Below are 23,681 nucleotides of genomic sequence, written 5' to 3' on the forward strand. Positions count from 1 at the left end.
TTGTTGCTGTTTGTTTTTGTCTTTGTTTTCAGACCATACAGAATTTTTATAAATCGTGTGCTGCAGATAGCATAATTGTAGTCCTTGAGCTGGATTACTGAAAGTGGCGGGCATAAATCGCATTAGAGATCAAAATGCACAAATGACTCATCACCAAAACGCCACTAATTAGTATTTTAATGGCTTACTTCACGACACACATTGAAATTCACAAATTAAATACCCGGTGAGTTTGCAAGGCATATATACACTTGGAACGACTTCAAAGAACCGCAAAGGTTTCGAGATATTCCGCGTAAAACGTGTAGGCTCGCCGTGGTGGCTTTAACGTTGCGCTGCTAATCCGGATGTCGCGGGAGCAAATCCCGGCCGCGGCAGCCGCATTTCATTTTGAGCGAAATACAAAAAACGCCCGTGACGGTGCATTGGCTGCACGTTAAAGAACCCCAGCTGGTCAAAATTAATCCGGAGTCTCCCCGTACGGCGCGCCCCATTATCATATCGGGGTTCTGGCACGTATAAACAAATATTTTTAATAAGCTTCCGCTAAAAATGCACTATTGTACCACTTACTTTTTTAGCAAACCGCCGTTTTATGCACTGAAGCACAAAACTAACTAAAATGCCGGTGTATTTTGCCACACACTTCGGGAATGAATAAATCGAAACTGGCGTCATCCTGAAAATGCGTTAGAAGTGGATACGCCTTCCGAACTCACCGGCTACAATTCGTAAATTGGAAGATGGGCCGCAATGCAAAAAAAAAAAAAAAAAAAAAAAATAGAACAAGTTAATTAGTATTTTTTTTTTAGTTAATCGATCATGCATTTCGATTTGTCGTGCAAATAATGTATACGCCTCTGAATAATCCAGCACAATGATACAATTATGCCGTCTGCGACAGGCGCCTTTGAGAACTGCTTGTGTGGTCTAAAGGGAACAACTGATATATACAGGGTGTAACAATCGTGCACCAAATTTTAAAAGTATGCAAATGCCACGTAGCTGCACAGAACCAAGGTAATGTTGTTTGCCGTCACTTGAAGATACTCAGATTATATTATTTTTTTTTGCATTCCACCGAAATGTATAATTAGTCTTAACTAATTAATCCTTCTCAGATATTATTAGATGAAAAGTGTCAATGAGAAGATTGTAGGGCAACACGAGAAACTCCCGGTGCAGCCTTCTGTTACTCAATACGTGCTACATAAAAGTTTTTTACCGAGCGTGAAGGAATACCGTGGATACAGGCACAGTGCCGCGGTCAGTCGAGCGGCAAATCGTCATGTGTGAGGCTGGTTCTTATAAACTCCTGGGCAGTGTGCTCACCTAATTACTAGCCTGCAGAGGCACACGAGGACCTAATCAATTATTGTTTCTACATCCGTGCAGTAGGGGAAGACTGTGTCATAGGAAAGGAAAAGAGGTCGACCTGGGCCAGAATGCTTTGAGCTGCTACTCGGCACACGCGAAGTTTGCCTTACAATGCTTGCCAGTGTAGAAGCCAGCGTCTTCTACTGTGACACGTAGTGAAGGAAGTCGCAAAACATGTAGGAGAGTCTCAAACAAATGGCAGCGCGCCACTGGAACGAACACACCTGCCCGTAATAAAAATTAAAACTAAGTTCTGGGGTTTTGCGTGCCAAAACCACAATATGATTATGAGGCACGCCGCAGTTGAGGACTATGGTTTAATGTTGACCACCTGTGGTTCTTTAATGTGCATCCAATGCACGGTACACAGGCGTTTCTGCATGATTTACGAGGATTACATGATTTACGAGTAGATGATCTCGCCCCCATCGAAATGCGGCCGTCGCGGCCGGGATTTGACCCCGCGCCCTCATGCTTAGCAGCGCAACATCATAGTCACTACGCCACCCCGCGGCTTGCCCGTATGAAGGCGAGCGGTTGAAATTCGCATGTATTCGAGTTATGATGTCTCTTAAGCAGCATAGCCTGCAAGAAACAATCGGGGACATCGATAGAAGCAGGCATCCTCCATGGAAGCGCGGACAGAGGGAACACGCGTTATACCTGGGACATCATCTATTTGGGCGTGGATGTGTATAAAGCCTGCGATGGGCCCTGAAATTTAAAAGGCGAAGTAAAATATTTTTGGCTCACAGTTTAAGCGCGCAATATAGATCATAGCAAATTAATTACTAAAGAATTTAGTACTATACGCGTATTAGCTTGCTGCCGAAACGCGCAAAGGCTAAAATTAATTAAATTCAATGGTTTTGCATGCCAAAACCATGATATGATTACGAACCACGCCGTAGTGGGGCAGGCAGGCAGGCAGGCATTGAACTTTATTCAGGTACTGAGGAGCGACTCCGAAACCCCCTTACGAGGGAGGATCCGTCGCGGGCACGTCGAGACGGGCACGCCGTGCCTGAACGCCGCGGGCCCTCTGGACGGCCTGTAGCTGAGCGACAAGGTTGGAGCTCCTGAGCGCCTCCTCCCACTCTTCTCCCGTGGTGAGATGATCGTGGTCCTGTAACGATGGACACCGCCAGAGCATGTGTTGCAAAAGTGCAAAAGGGAGATCTCCACAATCCGCACAATCGGGCTCGAACGAGTCCGCGTATCTGATGACCCTGGCTAGGCTGGGATAGGACCCGGTCTGCATGCATGCGAAGGCTGGAAGACTGAGGCTTGGAGAGCTTGGCGTGCGGCCGTTGTGCGGAACTGGGATTAATTTTGACCACCTGGGGTTCTTCAACGTGCGCCTAAATCTAAGTACCACGAGCGTTTTTACATTTCGCCCCTCATCGAAATGTGGCCACCGCGGCCGGGATCGAACCCGTGACCTCAGCAGCGCAACGGAATAGAAAATGTGTTTGAATGTAAGTAAGTGTTGTTTTATTAGATTTAAGATGAAACGAAAACCCTTTCATTCATATGATATAGCCTGTCTGGTACTCCACTCGGCCACGTTGAACAAACGAATTGCCTTGCATGGTGTCTATTTCCTTCTGACTTATCTTGGAATAAACATATAGATGTTATATAACTGGTAAAACCAATGGTGTGTTAAATTTCATTAAACGTAATTTCAGACCTGCCCCCAAAAGCTTTAAAAAACCTCTGCATATCACAAATGTGCGACCAATCCTTGAATATCCCTGTACAGTATGGGATCCTCACGGCCAAACACTATATTATATAAACCGTTTTCGCGCCGATTCCGTGGACAGCAAACCACGAAAAAGCGTAGCTATTGTTGTAGAAATAAATTAACACTTCTGAAAACATGAATAGCAGGAAGATCGGCTTGACAAACAAAATAATACTTTCTTACAGCTACGACCGCACGTGCCGTTGCCTCCCACCAATGCCTCAGTATAATCGCTATCGCGCTCACCAAGTACTGTTTCCAGCATTCTTTCAGCAAACAACTACAGTATCACTGCAGGTCGAAAACTTCTTATAAGAAATGTTCCACGGCGTTTTCCGCTTTACCACTGATGATTCGACACTCTGAAAGGTAAGTTTTGCATTGCACGGCTAAAAAAAGAAGTACCATAAAAATTGGTTGCCAGTCCCTTTAACCTAGCGTGCACTAGAATACGGCACTAGCATACAGTTGAGTTGGACGAGCGGCCGGAGCGTTGGCCGGAGCAGCGTACGCTTGTCTTGTCTCTCAAACACTGGCGCATACCCACCAAGGGAGGGAGGTTGGCCAATAAGCAGGCGGTTTCCACTATGTTCAGCGCACGCTCTGGAGCACCGTGCTCTGGAGTGAGGTGCCCGACGATGAAAAATACTGTGGCGACTCTGTGATTGAAGTGGATTGGGCCGCACCACGATCGCGCCGTCGAAAACTTGTGGTGATACTTATCGGAAGGGTCATTCGTACTGTTTCGCGCGCTGCTGTTTGCGATGAAACCGCTCAAATTGTGTTCCTAATTAGATATGGCGTGTATTTATGCATTAAGAATAAATTCTTTTCTGTGTTTTTATACCGCGCGGTGATTGCGCGTGCATTGCGGCCACAGTGTCGGCTTCATTCTGCTATGTTATTGTAGTTGCCTTGGAGAGGGAGCGAGGCGAAGCAATTTTATCAGGAATGCCTGCAGAACGATTAGCCTTCCCCTGTAAGGGAGGCGTCACCGTGACGTGGCCATGACGTCTTCCTACGTCATCCCGGCGTGTGACGCCTCTACTCCGGCCGTGGCCGCACAGTACTCTCTTTGGCCGACCGCGCCTGCCCCTCTTTTGGGGTAGCAGCCTCCCTCCGGTTCGCTCGGTCGTTGCCTTTCGAGGGCCGCCGACATCTGCTGGACGGCCTGGGCTTGGACCTCGTGATCATAGCACCGCGTTGCGGCCTCGAGCCGCGGCGGGATTGTTGTCATCGTTGTAGCTTCGTGCGGATTCTTGGCACAGTCCCAAAGAATGTGAGCTGCAGTGGCTCTTTCCTTTCGGCACACACAACACAGGTCACTCTCATAAACACTCGGACACACGTGCCTCATCAGCACCGGGGTGAATAACGACCCCGTGTGAAGTTTTCGATATAACACCGCTTCTTTACGGGTCAAGCCCAGATGAGGTGGCGGCATAGTCCTTCTCTCTAATCTGTACCACTTCACAATTTCGTTGTAGGAGGTCATTCTGTCCTTGGTTTCTCACCACAACCACGGGTCGACCGCAGTAGCAGCGTCACGTTTGCTTATCCCTCGCGTCGCCGCGTTCGCCGTCTCGCTGTTATTTGCGTTGCCGCGATCCAACACATCACTGCCCATGTGCGCCGGAAACCACTTGATCACGACATACCGATTTTCACTCGCGAGATCGACCGCACGCAACACACGCGCGGCATCACCACACACCCTTGTTCTGGCGTAATTTCTCACTGCCATCCTAGAATCACAGAGCACAGTCGTGCACTCGGAGTCGGCGATGGCCGGGGCAATGGCCACCTCCTCGGCTCGATGCGCCCCTCGAGGCCGCACACTCGCCGCAGTTCTCGTTGCACCGGTCGATGCCCCGACGACTGCTGCGGCGAATGCCTTTCTGTCATCTGGATACTCTGCCGCACCCACAAACACGGCACCCCTGTCTTTGGCATGGAGATCGATGAGCGCCTTGGCCCTCGCCGCCCGCCGCTCTTTGTGGAACTCAGGGTTCATGTTCCTTGGCGCCGGACATACCCGTAACCGTCTACTAATTGCGTCCGGTAAAGGCACTTCTGTATTTTCGGGTCCCCTTTCCTTTGGCCCCAGGCCTAGGCCATGCAGCACTTGTCTGCCCGTTCTTGTTTCCGATAGCCGCGCGAGCTGGGCGGTCCTCTGCGCCTCGGCGATTTCTTCCAGGGCGTTAGGCACTCCCAGGGTCAAGAACTTGTCGGTGCTTGTGCAGTCGAGAAGTCCGAGTGCTGCCTTGCACGCTTTGCGTATGAGCGCATTGATCTTATTTCGCTCGCACTGCCTCCAGTTGTGGAAAGCAGCAGCGTATGCAATTTGGCTTACAGCGAAGGATTCCACTATCCGGGTGAGGCTTTCTTCCTTCATGCATGCCTGCTGTTCTGTGTGACACCCTCTTGATGAGACATTGAGGAGTGGTCGACCCAGCTTGTAAACAAAGTAGAAAAGGCCTTGGAGAACAATTATTTTGCTTGTTCTTCAAGCAGCATATATTTCGTGTGTATTCTTGCGCATATAGTTTTCCATCTGTAGTTTTTGCGAAACACAGACGAAAAAACACTAAGCTTGCTGCTTGCCACTTTAACAAAAATAAAAAGAGTCACAGTTTCTCCCAGAAGGCGAAGCATTGATTGCGATAGCAAATTAGTAGACAGTTATACGAAGTAAAGATAGTATCATCGGCCGTATAATATTGGAAACATTTGCTTACTAACTGAATTAATAATCATGGTGTCAGCGCGCACAAGCAAACATGAACACAGCACACTCAATGAGCGGGGACACGATGTCAAAACGCTGGTGCGAGCAAGTGCGGTAGCAGCAGCGAGCGAATGACCCTCGTTCTGTCTATCGCTTCAACGCAAGCAGCGTCGAGAAAACACGCACAAAGCAATGCGCCGTCTACAGGTCACTTTCAAGATACGGCGCGCGCGACCGCGCGCTGCCGCGCAAAGTACGCAGTTGTTGACGGAATAGGAGCCCCCCCCCCTCTCTCCCGCGCTGCCTCCCCACTTTTCTCCCTTTCGCGTACGAGATTGAGCTGCAATCGTTGGTTCCCCTTGCGCCCGGTGGCGAAATACGCAGTTGCTGCGGGAGCACAACGCCGTCCTCAACCTCCCTCCTTTCCATTCCCTAACGGCCTTTCGCGCGACGGAATACGACGCTTTTGCTCTCCGCCTTCCTCCCTCGCGCGCGCCTGATTAAGCCGCGAACGTCGGCCCCCCTAGCGTGCTTTCACTTGCACACACAGCACACGGCGCGCGGCGACGGGCGTGTTATCGCCCTTGCATTTTGCGCCCTTGCAGTGCGCGGCGACGGCAAAAATGCGCCCGGGGTGTCCATGTATTTGCTACCGCAATAATAGAACATATCTGCCTCATCCAGCGCCCTGTTGCGCAGTTCTCAGGCTTACGTGAAGCATACCGAGAGAAAAAAATGCAGTGCAGCATTCCGTTATGTTTGCGTCTTCCTCGCGTAACAGCATGCGGAGAAATTGGTTACAGGGTCTTTTATTGGGTCGGATGTCGGGAGCCGAAAACAGCTTTATGTCACTATTCTATATACTAATGTTTGACCCGTAAACTGCGTTCAATTTTTTTGCCAGTCTATGCTTTAAAAAAAAAAAGCCGGAGCGGTAGCTAGTGGCTATGGTATTTGACTTTTAAATTGGAGCTCACAGGTTCGATCCAGGCAGCGTAATTCAATGGGGACGAAATGGAAAAACACTCGTGAACTTATATTAAGGTGCATGTTACAGAACCCTATACGTAGTGAAAAGTCCAATGCCGCGGGTGCCTCATAATCATATATCGTTGTTTTGCACCGTAAAACCCCGGAATATCATTTAAAAAAGAAGGTAGCTGTGTTCTTCGGCTTTTTTTCTAGAGGTCTAAACAAAATGACATTATTTTCGAGACTGATTTCCCAGAAAAACAGGTCATGCGTACCTTATATTTCAAACCTGCATGTAATGCCGTTCTGAACTGCACGTCAATTCAATTGAGCAGCTTGTAATACACAGGAATCCTGGACATACGTTCAGTTTCCGTTTTGTCCAACGCCTCTCTCTGCGGGCAACTTTACGCAGACTGGACTCGAGATCTTTCACCGAGTCAAAGATACTCGGACCGTGGCCACACCCGTCACTGGCTCGAAAAGCGATTCGTGCACTAGTGCGGTACTTGAAGTGCAGGGGCTTAACAGACCGTTTATAGTGTCCTTGTGTATGGTGTCGCTCCCACACGTACTCAGTGCTTCCTCTCTCCCGTTCTTCCTCTTTCTATTCCCCTTTCCCCCACCCCCAGTGTAGGGTAGCAAACCGGATGCTGTTCTGGTTGACCTCCCTGCCTTTCCTACCCTTGTTTTCTCTCTCTCTCTCTTCGTCATCATGTGGCGTATCGACCTTAAAGATTTGAAATTAGCGCCATCAGGTATCCCATGACGTACAACTAAAGAAAAAATAAAAAGAAGCACACCCATAGACCAGGGGCGTAGCCAGGGGGGGTGGGGCTTATGGGGCTTCAGCCTTCCCCCCCCCCAAAAAAAAAAATTTTTTTTTCGTCCTGTCCATGCACCGCCGACCAAAGCAACCCCCGGCGCCGGAAATCATTCTGTATTTTGTCTAGAATGTCTTTTTCACGCTCGGAAAGACATTTCACCGCGAACATTGCGAACTCGGGCTGGATTTCGCGGCAACGCCCATGTACCGGGAGTCACATAACGCCCGAGTAGCCCCATCCGAGCACAAAGTTTCAGAGGCGTTTTGATGGCGAGCGGGCTCGCCGCGGCATCTCGCTGAGGCCGCGGAATCTATGGAATGCATAAATGTCAATTCCGAAACTTTATGGGTATAAATCTCATAAACTCTTGATGTGAAAGGTGTACTGACATTTCCTAAGCTGTGCTTTATATTTTCAATAGCGGAACATTGTGGGTTTAATGTTGTCATAAACATTTGACGCCCAAAGTCCATTGACTTTTCTAAAGTCTTACATCGGAACATGTTAACGAGACAAGCCAAATCAACACACTAGCAGATAAGTTGACAAAGCACGCAGCGAGGTCCGATGAGACGAAAGGTTGTGGTGGTTTATTTGTGCCGTCATGTCACATAAAAAATCGACATTTTTTTCACCTACGCCAAAACATCCATGTCACGACACTAAAGCCAGCCAAGGTAACTACGTTCTTATTTATTCTTTCTCCTTTGACATTTATTCGTGAGGACACATTGAGCCTCCTCTCCTTTTTCTTTTTTCTTTTTTGGTTCTCGCTACCCTACCCGCGGGCTGCCAGAGCTAGCCAGAGCGCACACGTTTTTCTCGTGTTGCCTCGACCACCGCGCGGCGCACTTCGGTGCGCGTTCGGTTTGCTCTGGCCGAGTGGATTTTCGACTCGCAAAGTTTTGAATGCTTTCTGGCTAGCAGACGAGAAAAAGAAACAATGGTCGCTCGCCGCAATCACTGTGGGGACTCGACGGATTGCACCGCGTTCGCTTGAGCGCAACCTCTCCGGAAAGTCCTGTCTCGCCGGTGCAGGATACCAGGCAGTAAGCGCATGGTTCTCAGTGGACCAAGCGTCTCATGTTTTCTTCGATATTCCTTCCGTAGCCACATTAGGTGCCCAAAGTAGGCATTCGATTGTGGCCAACATGCTTTCCTATGTGTTTTTTTTTTTTCATTTCGGTGCCCCCGCCCCACAAAAGGAAAAAATACATTGTTCGCAGCGTATTGTCGCATAGTGAAAGTTCAATTTCGTTACTTCTTCTTTTGCGGAAAGTAATGTGCCACGGCACGCTTCAGTTGCCGGATACTCTTACTATATTATTGCGATAGCAATTATATGGACACTCCAGGCGCATTCCTGCCGTCGCCATCGCCCTCATGTTTTGTATAGAGTCCAAGGGCGATAACATCGCGACTGTGCGCCGCATGCTGTGGGGGTCGAAGCATAGTGGTGGGGGTGGAATGGGTGAGCCGACGATCGTGACTCAGTCTTGTGTGAGCAAAAGAGAAAAGCGGGGAGCAAGCGCGCCGTCTTCCGTCGCGCGCGATACATCTGAGGGGGTGGATGCAATGGGGGCAGAATCTAGGATTCTGTGAATCTGTGATTGCGCAGCATGCTTATTTGCCTTGTTTGATGCATTATATACGGTGACTTTTTCTTACATACGTAGATTTATTGGATACTTATACATATATTTAAATATGTTGTTGCGAGGTTTTGGGCATACGCGCAGTGAACTTTGTTTCCAGTGACACTTTTTTGCCCTTTATCAAACTGTATTTTCGCATTTGTATATCCCATTGTATCTTTGCATTTCTAATGTATGAGGGCGAGTCAAATGAATGTGAGCCTACCCTCACCGCGCAATAATGGTTCGGTTCATTATCTGCGAGGCATGCGCGTAGCAGAGCGGCATCTCTCATTTACAAAACTGACACGCAGGTGTGAGGATAAATGTTCTTTAATGCTCTCATACACTGGGTTGAATGAGTTGCGTGACATAATGGACGCTTCAAAAGTTGAACAGTGTGGTGTCGTGAGGTTTTCGACAACTGAAGGTGTTTCCAAAAAAAATTAGTCGCCGTGTGGCTGCGGTGTACGTTTGAACGTTGTATTTCATTGGCCACTGTGAAGCGTTGGAGAAAACGGTTCACAGAAGGACAGGAAAGTTGCAAAGACATTCCAAGACCAGGCCAAAGCCATCGTACAATCAGCCCTGTTACGTTTCGCCTACAACGCGCGGTAATGCCGGCGCGGATGCAACGGACGCCGGGGCTTCGTTCAAAGCGGCGGACATTTTGGCCCGTGCGACGCCGCCGCAACGCCTCCCCGCCAAGCGTGCCCAGGCGTGTTTCAGTGCCACGTGTCTTCTTGTGTGCGTGTGCGTGTGTGTGCCCTCGCTTGTCAAAGCGCGGCAGCCGGGGAGCGGAGTTCCCCAAATGAGGAGCCAGGAGGTCTCTCGGCTCAACCGTGCGCGCCGTCGTGTGGGCGGGTTGGCGATGCGTCACTGCACTCGGTTCGCCATGTCTCTCGGCTCGACCGTGCGCGCCGTCGTGGGCTCGTGCTCCGCCGTCGCGTGGGCTCTTCCCGTGACCTTCCCTTTTGGACCGCGACGCCGAGAGTATAAGAGCAGCTGCCCCCGGACGCCAGGAGAGAGGCTCCGATTTGTACTGTTGAGTTACGTGCTCTCCCGTCTCTCCACTTCGGTCGACCTGACCGGCCGCTCTTTTGCTATGTTAGAATAAACAAGTTGTTCTGTTACCAGTCTTCTCTTGCTTTGCCGGGACCTTCGGATGCTTCCAGTGCCCCAGGCCGCCAGGCCAACGCTACCCTTGGGGCTTGCGACCCATTGGCAATAACGGGCGTCAGCACCGAGACCCCAACAACTCGTGCCAGCGGTGCGATTACTACATCTGGTTGCCAGCGGTGAGATCGCGACAACGGAGGCCAGCAGCGAAGAGATGCGGTTGACTGTATGCTGAGCAGCACAACGACCATCCGGGAGCAGCGCAACGAGCCCTGTGTGATGACTGGTTGCCTGCAGCGGAACGACTGCGCTGAAGTCTTGGCTGCAAGGTTTGGTGAGTGCGGGACTTTCTTCTTCTGAGTTTTGCCAGGCTTTTGTTAGTGTTAGAAACAGAGCTGGTAATTGTGGTTGTCGTTGCTACCGGGTTAGTTTGCGGCAAGACAATAGTAGGCAGTAGAGAAAGCAGCATTCAGAGCAGCCATGGATTTGAAGTCGTTGCGCAAACCGAAATTGCTGGAGCTTGCGAGAGAGTTGGGTCTGGATGTCTCAGACAAACTCAGAAAACCAGAACTGCTAAGGGCTATTCTTGAGTTAGAAGCTGAGGATGACGAGCTGTCGGAATGCCTTGAGACCATTGAGGAGAGGGAGACGGCAAAAAGACAGGAGCGTGAACTTAAAGAACAAAAAGAGAAAGAAAAAGAAGAGCGCGACCGTCAACACGCTTTGGAAATGAAGCGTCTCGAGTTAGAGATGGAACGCGCTCGTAATGGAAGTCAGGCACACGGTGCAGGAGAACGAGTATTGTTCAAAATGACTGACCTGATGCGGCCGTTTAAGCTTGGAGAGGACATTGGTTTGTTCCTGGTTAACTTTGAGCGAACGTGCGAGAAGCAGGGGTTCTCTCGGGAAACGTGGCCACAGCGCTTGCTCACTTTGCTACCCGGCGAGGCGGCCGACGTAGTCGCTCGCTTGGAGAGAGAGGAGGCAGAGGATTTCGACAAAGTGAAATCGAGTCTGCTAAAAAAGTACCGGCTGTCAGCGGAGGCGTTCCGTCGGAAGTTTCGGGAAAATGAGAAGGGCAGAAGTGAGTCATATACAGAGTTTGCGTACAGGCTTATGTCAAACATGCAGGAGTGGCTCAAAGAAGAGAAAGCGTTTGGTGACCACGAGAAAGTTCTGCAGTGTTTCGGGCTAGAACAGTTTTATAGTCGGTTACCTGAGAACGTGCGGTACTGGGTCTTGGATAGGCCAGACGTTAGTACGGTGGCTAGAGCCGCTGAGCTAGCCGAGGAGTTTGTGACGCGTCGGGCTCGTGGAGCTAAGGACGGTCAAAAGGGTGAATTTGGCTCCAAGTTTGAGAGGCCAAAGTTCACGCCCATGAGAGCAAAGGGGGACACACGTAGTTCGGATGCGAGTGAAAGCAGTCCGACCGAACGTAAGGAGACGGCGGCAACCGAAGCCGAACGCAGAAAGCGGTTCCAGACGAGGCAAGCGCGCGTTTGTTATACGTGCCAGAAGCCGGGTCACTTTTCGGCACAGTGTCCAGAAACAAAAACACAAGTCGTGTTTTTGTCTATATGCAGCACTGACGAGAACATGAAGCTTCTCGAGCCTTACATGCGAGACCTCCTCGTGAACGGGAAAGAGTGCCGAGTGCTTCGCGATTCCGCAGCTACAATGGATGTAGTTCACCCCTCTTACGTAGAACCCGATATGTTCACGGGCGAGTGCGCATGGATCAAGCAAGCAGTGGAAGCTCATAGCGTGTGTCTGCCGGTAGCAAAAGTGCTTATTGAAGGACCTTTCGGAGCACTTGAGACGGAGGCCGCAGTGTCATCTATGCTGCCCCCCCAGTACCCGTACCTATTTTCGAACAGGTCCGATCACCTCCTGCGCGAGAAGGGGCTTTTGTTTGGTGAGGCTAGCGTTCAGGCCTTAACCAGATCGAAGGTTCGGGAGCTCGCTGCAAAGGCGGTAGTTGCGGGGCCGACGTTGTTGAACGATGAAAAAGGGTCAGAGGCGCAGCAAGCTGGTATTCAGAGCACGCCCGAACTGAATAAAATTGAGCCTGTAGCGTTAAAGGCAGCAGATACTGGAGAGGAAATTCCCGACACGGGAAAGTTAGAAGAGCTGTCTCCAGATTTGCTCATCGCGCCTACGTCAGACGGACTTAACAGGTTGCTAAAAGTCAGCCGGTCGGCTTTGATAGCCGAGCAAAAGAAGGATGGCAGCCTAGAAAACATACGCTGCATTATCAAGGAAGGTATCGCCAAAAAAAATGCTCGCTTTGTGGAAAAAGGTGGGGTCCTGTACCGGAAGTATCTAGACCGCAGGGGAGTGGAGTTCGATCAGCTGATCGTGCCTCAGTGCTACCGTCAGGATCTGTTGCGCTTGTCGCATGGGGGTTCGTGGTCCGGACACCTAGGAGTTAAGAAAACTAAGGACCGTCTCTTGCAGGAGTACTATTGGCCAGGGTGTTTTCGGGACGCAGACCACTTTGTGAAGACATGCGACACCTGTCAGCGGGTGGGCAAGCCAGGGGACAAATCGAGGGCGCCGTTGAAGTTGGTACCTATCATTACGGAGCCTTTTAGACGGCTCGTTATTGATACAGTGGGACCTCTGCCGGTAACAGCCACGGGGTACCGACACATTTTGACTGTGATCTGCCCAGCGACAAAGTTCCCTGAAGCAGTGCCGCTTAAAGAACTCAGCTCAGTTGAGATAGTCAATGCACTACTGTCCATATTTGCGCGAGTTGGTTTTCCTGCAGAAATCCAGTCAGATCAGGGTACAGTGTTTACTAGCGCTTTGACGACAGCCAGGGCCCGTCGTTTTGAGGTGGGCGATGAGGTCATGATATTGCGCACATCGCTAAAGAACAAACTCGACGTGCAGTGGGAGGGCCCAGCACGGATTGTTCAAAAACTGTCGGACGTTAACTACGTGGTGAGTCTGCCAGGAAAGCGGAAAGCACAGCAAGTTTACCACTGTAATCTGCTCAAACCCTATAAGCAACGGGAAGCAGTGGTGTGCATGATGGTAAACGTGCCCGAAGAGCTTCCGGTCGAGCTTCCGGGACTAAGCTCAGTGACAAACAGGAAAGACACCGATCAAGTCATTAGTGACTTAATAAGTAAAGCATCGCTGTCGCCTGAGCAGAAAACAGAACTACACCAGCTCTTACAAGAGTTTCAAGGTCTGTTCTCTGAGAGGCCTGGTAGGACTTCTGTCCTTACTCATGACATAGAACTTACCTCCCCAGAGCCAGTACGATCCAAGGCGTACCGGGTGTCACCCCGCCAGAGCGATATTATGGAGGCTGAGGTAAAGAAAATGCTACAGCTCGGTGTTATTGAAGCGGGTGAGAGTGATTATACCTCCCCTTTGATTTTAGTTGAGGTACCGGGCAAGGAACCTCGTCCTTGCGTCGACTACCGCAGGCTTAATTCCATCACTAAGGATCAAATTTATCCGATCCCTAACATCGAGGAGCGCCTTGAGAGAGTGAGTAGCGCTCAGTTTATTTCCACCCTAGATCTTGTCAGGGGTTATTGGCAGGTTCCACTTACAGAAGAGGCTAGTAGGTATGCGGCGTTCATTTCACCAATGGGGACATTCCGTCCTAAAGTTTTGAGTTTTGGTTTGAAGAACGCGCCATACTGCTTTTCAAGCCTCATGGATAAAGTGTTGCGGGGACAGCAAGAATTCGCTTTACCGTATCTAGACGACGTAGCGATATTCTCCGCATCCTGGCCTGAGCATATGGCGCACTTGCGGGCAGTGCTAACCCGCCTGCGCGATGCGGGCTTGACAGTCAAGGCTCCCAAGTGCCAGTTAGCACAGGCCGAGGTTGTCTACCTCGGACACGTGATTGGTCGGGGTCGTCGCCGCCCCTCTGAAATAAAGGTGGCCGCTGTGCGAGACTTCCCGCAACCGCGCACGAAGACCGATATTCGGTCGTTCTTAGGTGTCGCCGGCTACTATCAGAGGTACATCCCCAGGTACTCTGATATCGCGGCTCCCTTGACGGATGCTCTAAGAAAGACAGAGCCGCAAACAGTCGTCTGGGATGAGACAAAGGAAAGAGCTTTTAGCGCCCTAAAGAGCGCCCTAACAAGCCAGCCTGTGCTACGATCGCCCGACTACACAAAAGGGTTCGTTGTTCAGTGTGATGCTAGTGAGCGAGGCATGGGCGTTGTACTGTGCCAACGGGAAAATGGAGAAGTAGAACACCCCGTCCTGTATGCTAGTCGTAAGCTGACCAGTCGTGAGCAGGCGTATAGCGCCACCGAGAAAGAGTGTGCGTGTATCGTGTGGGCCGTTCAGAAATTGTCATGTTACCTAGCCGGCTCGAGGTTTATCATTGAAACGGATCACTGCCCTCTCCAATGGCTGCAGACCATCTCTCCCAAAAATGGCCGCCTCCTGCGCTGGAGCCTCGCTTTGCAACAATATTCCTTTGAGGTGCGTTACAAAAAGGGGAGTCTCAACGGTAACGCCGATGGCTTAAGTCGAAGCCCCTAACGTGGGAATCAGCCTCAAAATTGCTTGTTACTGATGTTTTTCTTCCTGAGGCAGGATTTTTTTTAACCTATTGCTTTTGTATAGTGTTTCAAAGTGATGATATGCTTTCTAGTGCAATTTTCCGATTTGTGGACGCGTTCTGAGTGCTGCTAAACTACTGTAAGGAACTAGGCAGCAGTATAAAAGGGGAAAGAGCCTGGCAGGGCTTAGTGAGGTTTGTGCCGTGCTTGCTGACTGAGCGGTTGACTTTCGGCGTAGTTCTAACGCTTGCCGGAAACGAGAACAAAAATGTCAACTCTCCCGAAGTCACTTTGCAGTGTCCTGTGTGCACCTGAACGTGAGAACGAGGCCTTCTCTGTGCGCTGCGTTCAAGAAACGCCAAAGGACGCCCGACTACGGTTATGAGCATCATCGAGCGACATCCCTCCGGACAGCGGATGCAGTCCCCTGACCATCGGGATCTCCTTCCCCCGGCGGGGCGGTCTGTTACGTTTCGCCTACAACGCGCGGTAATGCCGGCGCGGATGCAACGGACGCCGGGGCTTCGTTCAAAGCGGCGGACATTTTGGCCCGTGCGACGCCGCCGCAACGCCTCCCCGCCAAGCGTGTCCAGGCGTGTTTCAGTGCCACGTGTCTTCGTGTGTGCGTGTGTGTGTGTGTGCCCTCGCTTGTCAAAGCGGGGCAGCCGGGGAGCGGAGTTCCCCAAATGAGGAGCCAGGAGGTCTCTCGGCTCAACCGTGCGCGCCGTCGTGTGGGCGGGTTGGCGATGCGTCACTGCACTCGGTTCGCCATGTCTCTCGGCTCGACCGTGCGCGCCGTCGTGGGCTCGTGCTCCGCCGTCGCGTGGGCTCTTCCCGTGACCTTCCCTTTTGGACCGCGACGCCGAGAGTATAAGAGCAGCTGCCCCCGGACGCCAGGAGAGAGGCTCCGATTTGTACTGTTGAGTTACGTGCTCTCCCGTCTCTCCACTTCGGTCGACCTGACCGGCCGCTCTTTTGCTATGTTAGAATAAACAAGTTGTTCTGTTACCAGTCTTCTCTTGCTTTGCCGGGACCTTCGGATGCTTCCAGTGCCCCAGGCCGCCAGGCCAACGCTACCCTTGGGGCTTGCGACCCATTGGCAATAACGGGCGTCAGCACCGAGACCCCAACAACTCGTGCCAGCGGTGCGATTCCATCAGCCCCCACACAATTTCAAAGGTTGATAAGCTGATGAGACAAGAACAGAGGATAAGCATCGATAAACTGGCAGACCGTGTGAACATCAGTCACGGTTCGGTTCCCGCCATAATTCGTGAACACCTCGGTTATCGGCTATTGTGTGCGCAATGGATGCCCACGATTTTGATCCACCTCCAGAAGACGGAGAAGTTTGGCGCTGCCGTGACTCACCTGATCCGATATCAGCATGAGGATGTCGATTTCTTGTCTGCAATTGTGGTCGGGGACGAACCAACGTGCCACTACTACGAGCCTGAAACACGACGGCAAAGCTTACAGTGGAAACATTAGAATTTACCACGCCCAAAGAACACAAAGGCCGTCATTTCCACCGGAAAGGTGTTGTTGACTTTTTTTTTCGATCATCAGGGGCCATTACTGATAGAATTTGCTAAATCTTGAGAGGCTATCAATTGTTTACGATATTGTGAAACGCCGGAACGGCTGCGTGTCGCAATCAAGAACAAACGACGTGCAAAATTGACGAATGGGGTCATCTTGTTCCACGACAATGCCTGTGCCACGTCGCTGATATGGTTAACACAAAACTGGCAAAGTTCAAGTGGTAAACGCTGCAACATCCGCCATACAGCTCAGACCTGTCGCCTTGCGACTTCCGCATTTTGGGGCAACCGAAAAAACAGCTCAAGGGAACCAGATTCGTGCCAGACGATGACGTGAAAGAGTCAGTTACAGACTTTTTGAAGCAGCAACCCAAGTAGTTTTATGAGACGGGAACCACGGGGCTCGTTAGTCAATGGGACAAATGTCTAAGTGCTCATGAAGACTAATTTTAAATAAAGTACCCCGTTTGTCATATATTCGCATTGGCTCACTTTCATTTGACGCATATCTTGCAGAACTTCTGCTCTTTATATACGTGCTCTCTGTTGCGACTATAATTTCGGTGCAATTACTCACGATACACGACCGGTGACAGCCACTCCTGCGTAATCCATTGGAACAAATGACAGCGTCATTGAGATTTTTCCCCGGCCATTCATATGTACAAGAATGCAAACACGGTTCTTGAATGACAATGTTTCATTAACATATTTGCCGTCAACTTGTTCATTTCATGGCCTGGTTTTGGTACGTAAAACTCCATAATTTGATTTAACCTCGGCACTTGGAAACGAGCGCGCTTATGTATCAGCCTTATCTTGAAGGCGACCTGACACTTGCTCGAACGGCAATGAATCGACGATTTTGCCAGACAGCTCGTCGGCATTCCGTATAAGATGTCTGGCCGAGACAACGGCTCCCGCAAAGCTTCCGTTGCGTTTTCTTTATTCATTGTTTTTATTATTATTATTATTTGCGCACTACTGCGACCGCGGGCTTCCGTATATAGTCAGCGTTATGTCATATGGTTACGCTTCGTGGATTCCTATAGAACCGGTGTGATACATTGAGGAAGCTTCAGTTCGGGCCTATCTTCAATGCCGGCTGCTCAAATACATGTAAAACGCATAAATGATTTTATGAGAAAACCGCTCAACCGATTTGAATGAGAATGGTAGCATTTAAAAGAGAACGTGTTTCATATAAGAGAGAACATTAAATCACAGTGATTCCTGCAATAATAATTTTTATTTATGCCATGGCATTATTGACAAAAATTGTCGTAAATCGGTAAATCTGAAAAAAGAAGTACGAAGTTTACAAATCCGTTAGTTGGCATCAAAAACTGATATCGCATCTCTATAAACTGCATCCCTTGGAGCATCTCAAACGGACAAAATCTGATGTATCAATTTACGACTTATCTGAAGTTGGTACAATGCTTGTAAAGGTTTTGCGAATGCAATATTCAGGAGTTAGTGTTGTATTTCAGGGTGGCATATGATATATCATTTTTGTCCGCATTAAATGAAATATTAGGTGCAGCTTACAGAATTGCGACATCGTGTTTAGTTGCTGAGCTACAGAGTTTCATACTTCAAGTATTGTTTCTAGAAACTTCGAATTTTTTTTTTCAGAATTTGTGTAAAAAAAGTGGAAGCTAAATAAAAATTCGGTTTCTGAAATCGCATTCTAACTATTTCGCATTCTGAAATCGCATTTTAACCTAACAGGAAGCTAAAGCTTCCCGTTAGGTTCGATTTAGAATAATATTGTTGCTGAGGAACGAAGCAAGACGGGTAATATATTTACAGTATGGCGGCCGCATTTAGATGGGGGCGAAATACGAAAACACCCGTGTACTTAGATTTAGATGTACGTTAAAAAGAACCCCAGGTGGTCGAAATTTTGCGGAGTCCCCCACTAACGCGTGCCTCATAATCAGATCCTGGTTTTGGCGCGTAAAACCCAATAATTCTTTTTTTTAATTTACAGAATGTACAGTAATTTACAGTAATTGACAAATACAAGTCTACAGCAGGCTAGTCACTGAAGCGTTTTTCGTCTTCAGTCCGAAGCTCATGCTCATCTTCCTCATCATTGTGCAGAGCTGTGCAACATATTTCCGCCCGGCGTGAAAGCCCCGTCATGCCGCTTTTTAGGCAGAAAAGGAGTGCTGTTTTAAGCGGCTGACATGAACGACGTCATGGGAAGTCTGGGTGGAGCGAGTAGTAGGTGCGACGGAGAGATCTCGTAGGTTACGTCGGTCACCTGACAGAGGACCCGGTAAGGACCGGAGTAGCAGGACATTAGTGTTTCCGAGAGGCCGGAGCGACGGGTGGAAGATCACAGAATGACAAGATCCCCAGGAACATAATCGGCGTCCCGGTAAAAACTGTCCCAAATACTTTTCCGTTTGTCCTGAGACGCACAAAGGCGATGGTGAGCAATTTAGCGTGTTTCTTGGACTCGAAAAATGACATCGCGAGTATACTGAGACACAGGCTCTTGAGCGGTAGGCAGTATTGTATTAAAAGCCAATACTGGATCTCGGCCGCATAATAAAATGGCGAGTAACCTGCAGTGTCGTAGCGTGATGAATTGTACCCGAATGCGACAAAAGAGAGAGCAGTATCCTAATCACGATGGTCATCAGAAACATACATGGAGAGCTTGTCCGTTATTGTTCGACTAAGACCGTTCGTCTGCGGATGGTATGCAGTACTCAGTTTATGTTTGGTATAACAGGAGCGGAGCAAGTCGTCCAGAACTGTAGAGCGGAAGGAGCGACCCCCATCGGTAAGAAGTTAGCGAGGAGCGCCATGGTGAACAATGATGTTGTGCAACAGGAAGTAGGCTACGTCTGTTGGAAGGGCTTTGGTGACCGCGAACACAGTTGTATAATCAGTTGCGACGGCAATCCACTTGCTGCCTCAGTCAGATGTGGGAAAAGGTGCCAGAAAGTCTACATCAACGCGATAGAAGAGTTCGGTAGGAATGGCAAGAGGTTGGAGTCAACCAGCAGTAAGCACAGGTGGCTTTTTCCGGCGCTGACATAACTCAAAAGACAGATCACTGCAGACCAGGCCAAAAGAATCGTCGTCGGACAGAGTAGTCACAAGAAGCGGCGTACCGGCGGACAGATCGGTACAGACCAGGCCATCGTCACCGGACAGGGTAGTACGTACGGATTCCCCGAGGTGGCCAAAAGTTGGTAGATCGTGCAGCTTGGACAGAACAGCTGTGCGAAGATGCCGGGGAATGTCAAGCAGCATCTCAGATCCACTAGGGTGTGACATGCTGCGCCGATATAAAGTGCCGTCCTGGAGCAGGAACGAAGTACAAGTAGGAGTAAAATGCAAATACAAGGATCACATAACCTAGATGTGAGCTTGTCGATGATACTGAGCGCCTAATGGGGCACCTGAGCACCTATTGTATGATTGTTGCCGCAAGTCACTGTGGATAAAGCGGCATTCCAGAAATTTGCAGGCTTCCCGCTTTTGTTCACCGGCCGGTGTGGAGGCGTTTTCGAAGTGGACACACGACCTGTATTCGCCTCCTGCAACCTCCCAGGCGTGTACGACAATACCTGGCAGGCTCACCTGGGCGCCACTCGCACGTCTCCCCTCGCGAGACGCGACGGCAGGGGAGAGAGGGAAAATGTTTATTGCACGAAATGGCTCGGTGGAAGCTTTTTGTACGGAAATAGTTGCCTTTTGCATAATCAGAAGAGCTGACACAAACGCCTACATGCGAGTTTCGGTTAGTTGTTAGAATTTAATCCTTCAGTAATTCGCTTTACATAGATTTCAAATGTGCGTTGGAATTGAGCTTCCTTTTTTCGACCAGCCCGATCGGCATAATGCATTCGCCTAGAAAACAAAAATAACACGGCTATGGCCCTATCCCGGGAATGACAAACGCATTACGGTTGTGCGGCGCACTGACAGAGGTGGCTGCGAGCGGCTCCAATAACGGACTCCGACGGTCGGTGAAGACGACGATGGGAAGCGAAACGCTCTTCTTATAATTACTCTCGGCTCTTGATATGGGAAGCGGCTTTCTCGCCATTTCCCACCGACCGCCTTTTCTTCCCGGGATTTTTTGCCGCTCTCCGCGCTTCTACAGCTCTGAAGCAGTTCCAACGCGGCTGCCCCTCCCGGGACCATAGCTGCCTTGGCGTGTTTTCTACACCATGAACCAAGAGCGCCAAGCGACCAGCTCTTCCGAGGCACATGTTCTAAACGGGCGTGCAAAGGGCACTCGGCCAATTCACCGCTCTGTTTCGATGGAGCATTTATCTACCGCAACGTCATTTTCCAACGAGCATAAGACGCAATCGGCGACAGAGAACGCCGCCGCGCGTTCCTCGACAACAACGAAGACGCCCGAGGTGGATACCGCGGGAGTGGCCGCCGATCCCATCGTCGCCAATTTTCCCTCCCAACAACGAGATGTAGATACTCCGACCGGGGAAGGGATGGAGGAGGATGCTATACCCCGAACATTTACGACGACAAAACTGACGACGACACAGGTGGCTGTTGGAAGACAGTCATACATAAGCGACGCATCCGTGAAACGGACGCTAAGACGCAACCCTCCGAGAACATCTTGGGCATTCCGGACGCCTCCCAGCCTACCGTACGCAAGCGCAGTCGGAATCAGAACCTGCCTCAATTTCCTTTGCACGACAAAAAGATAATTCTGCGGCCTCATGGAGGACTTTGCCTCGATAAGTGGACGCGCCCAGAACTCGCCAGTGCTCTATGGAGTGCAGCCGGCTTGACCACCGACGATGGTCAGGACATCATATTCCGACCGCGACCTCAGCAGAACTTGGCAATCATCAGCGCACCCCAGTCACACGTAGCCGACGCATTGTACAAGGTGAGGGAGCTGAACCTTGGTCAGCGGGTCTATCCCATCACAACATATTTTGCAGCCCCAGACAACTCATGCAAGGGAATTGTTCCTGGTCTTTTGCCCGGTACACCGTCTTCCAAGCTAGTGGATGAGCTTTTGGCTCCTGGAACTGAAATACTTCAAGCACGAATGATGGGTCAAACCAACGTTGCGTTGGTAACATTTGAAGGACTTAAAGTGCCTCGCTACGTGCGTTTCTATGGTGCAGAACTCCACTGCTACCCCCATGGACCGCGCCAACTGGTCTGCAAGATATGTCACAAGCTCGGCCATTGGGCTGATTACTGTCCTACGCCGCACGTGGTCATTTGCGCGACGTGCGGGACTGACAACCCCACCCCGTCACATCCGTGCACCCCACACTGCAGATCCTGTGACGGGACCCACCCTACAGCGGATCCAAACTGCCCGCGGCGTGCCAGGCAGACACTGAACAAAGCTTGGGTGCAGAAAGCTCTCGAGAAAGAGCAGCGTGAACGCCAACCCTCCAGCGACCTGACCACTACCACAGATACGGCGGAGACCCGAACGTCGCGCGCCCCAACGAAGGAGACCAGACAAGACCGGTCGGAGACCCGTTCGAGATCCCGTCGCAAGTTCCGGACCCGCTCCAAGTCTCGGTCCCGATCCCGCGAGGCATCGGTGCGCCTCCCAGAGAAGCGCCCTCCTTCCCCATCTTCCCAACAACCCTACAAGAAGGCCCTGCAGACCAACGCCCCAGCCAAGGTGACCCTGGTCCCTTCAGGGGTGCAGCGGACCCCGGAGAAGAAAACAGCAATGGAGGCGCCTCAGGAGGTAGGTGGGCGGAGGGTCCCCCACAGATCGCTCCGCCCCGTAAATCTCTCCCTACCCCTTCCCCTATTACCAATTCGGTTATCAAATCCCGATCCTCTAATAGAAATAGCCCGCCTACGTCGTGACATGGAGGCGCGCTGTGAGCGCCTGCAAAAACAAATGGACGCGCTGGTGGCAGACATGAGCACTAGTATGCAGGCGGCTCTGGACAGGATAGAACGCCAAATGGAGGCCCTTCAAATAGGCATTACGGAACAAGTGAAATCATGTATAGAGTGCACTTTCGCACGCATGCAAGTTTCTGAGCTTAGCGGTAACAACGAAAGCGCGCTTTCCGACCAAGGCTCTCGGCCGCAACCTTCAAATGTGGGCACCCGGCGCCCGCATCCCTATGCACGACCGCCTGCTTCCTCTCGCGATGATGATGGCGCCGCGTAACGCGGAGCAACTAGTGGTGTGGCAGTGGAATTGCAGTGGATTCCGCCGAAAACGAGGTTCCCTACAGCAGTATATCGCCACATCCACGAACCCTCCCGATGTCATCCTCTTACAGGAAGTCAATTGCACCCCTTCTTTATCAGGCTACAGCACGCTCTCGGGTGTCTCTCCTCTTGTGGGAGCCTTAGTTTCGAAACATGTTACATGTCGCATGCATACCACTGACATTGACATTCCTCACCAAATATTGGCAATAATTACGCAAGGTAAACGCAGCGAGCTCTAGAGTCTGTTTATACTCAATGCATACAGTTCCCCCCGTTCGCGAGCGCACTGTTTTCAGCACCTACTAACAGAATTTGGTAGGTTTGGACGGGTTTGTGTGGTGGCCGGCGACTTTAACGCTCCGCATACTGCATGGGGTTACGTTAGATCGCAGGCTAAAGGGACCCGCTTATGGAATGCCATCTGTAACATGAGATACACACTGCTTACCGACACAGAGCACCCCACTCGGATAGGCAACAGCGTATCTCGTGACACCTGCCCTGACCTTACCTTCGTGCGCAATACTGGCCCAGTCGTTGCGCACGGGCCTTTAGAGGAGCACCTTGGTAGTGACCACTACATTGTGGCGACCACCTTGTCATTACGGGGTGCGCGCAGGCCCGAGCGAAATGTGCGTATAACGGATTGGGCGAAATTCAGGGAACGTCGCCAGGACCCACCTGAGCGCCAAGGGTACGAACGCTGGCTTGACTCTCTCGCACAAGATCTAGAGGCCACCACGAGCACACTGCGCACCACAACCAAGACACCAGACATAGACCCGCATTTACTTCATCTTTGGAACGCCTGCAGAGGGTTGACACGACGATGGAAACGACAGCGCCTCAACCGAAAACTTAGGAAACGTATAGATCAAATTACACGGGAATCTCAGGAGTATGCAGAGATCCTTACGAGGAATAACTGGCGAGGATTTTGCGATCGCCTCTCAGGCACATTGAGCACAGCAAA

At 50.6% G+C, this 23,681-nt stretch overlaps 1 protein-coding gene across 1 annotated transcript in view; it reads right to left on the minus strand.

The window, feature by feature from the left end:
* Positions 1-2,486: 2,486 nt before the first annotated feature.
* The window catches only part of LOC126548456 (alpha-tubulin N-acetyltransferase 1-like), a 60,958-nt gene continuing 39,763 nt past the window's right edge, over positions 2,487-23,681 (minus strand). Inside the window, exon 10 of the mRNA XM_055063641.2 lies at positions 2,487-2,503. Within this exon, the coding sequence (XP_054919616.2) occupies positions 2,502-2,503 (2 nt within the window). The 3' untranslated portion in view covers positions 2,487-2,501. The remainder of the gene's footprint in view (positions 2,504-23,681) is intronic.

Source organism: Dermacentor andersoni, chromosome 1 (genome assembly GCF_023375885.2).
Source record: "Dermacentor andersoni chromosome 1, qqDerAnde1_hic_scaffold, whole genome shotgun sequence".
Lineage (NCBI taxonomy): Eukaryota > Metazoa > Arthropoda > Arachnida > Ixodida > Ixodidae > Dermacentor > Dermacentor andersoni.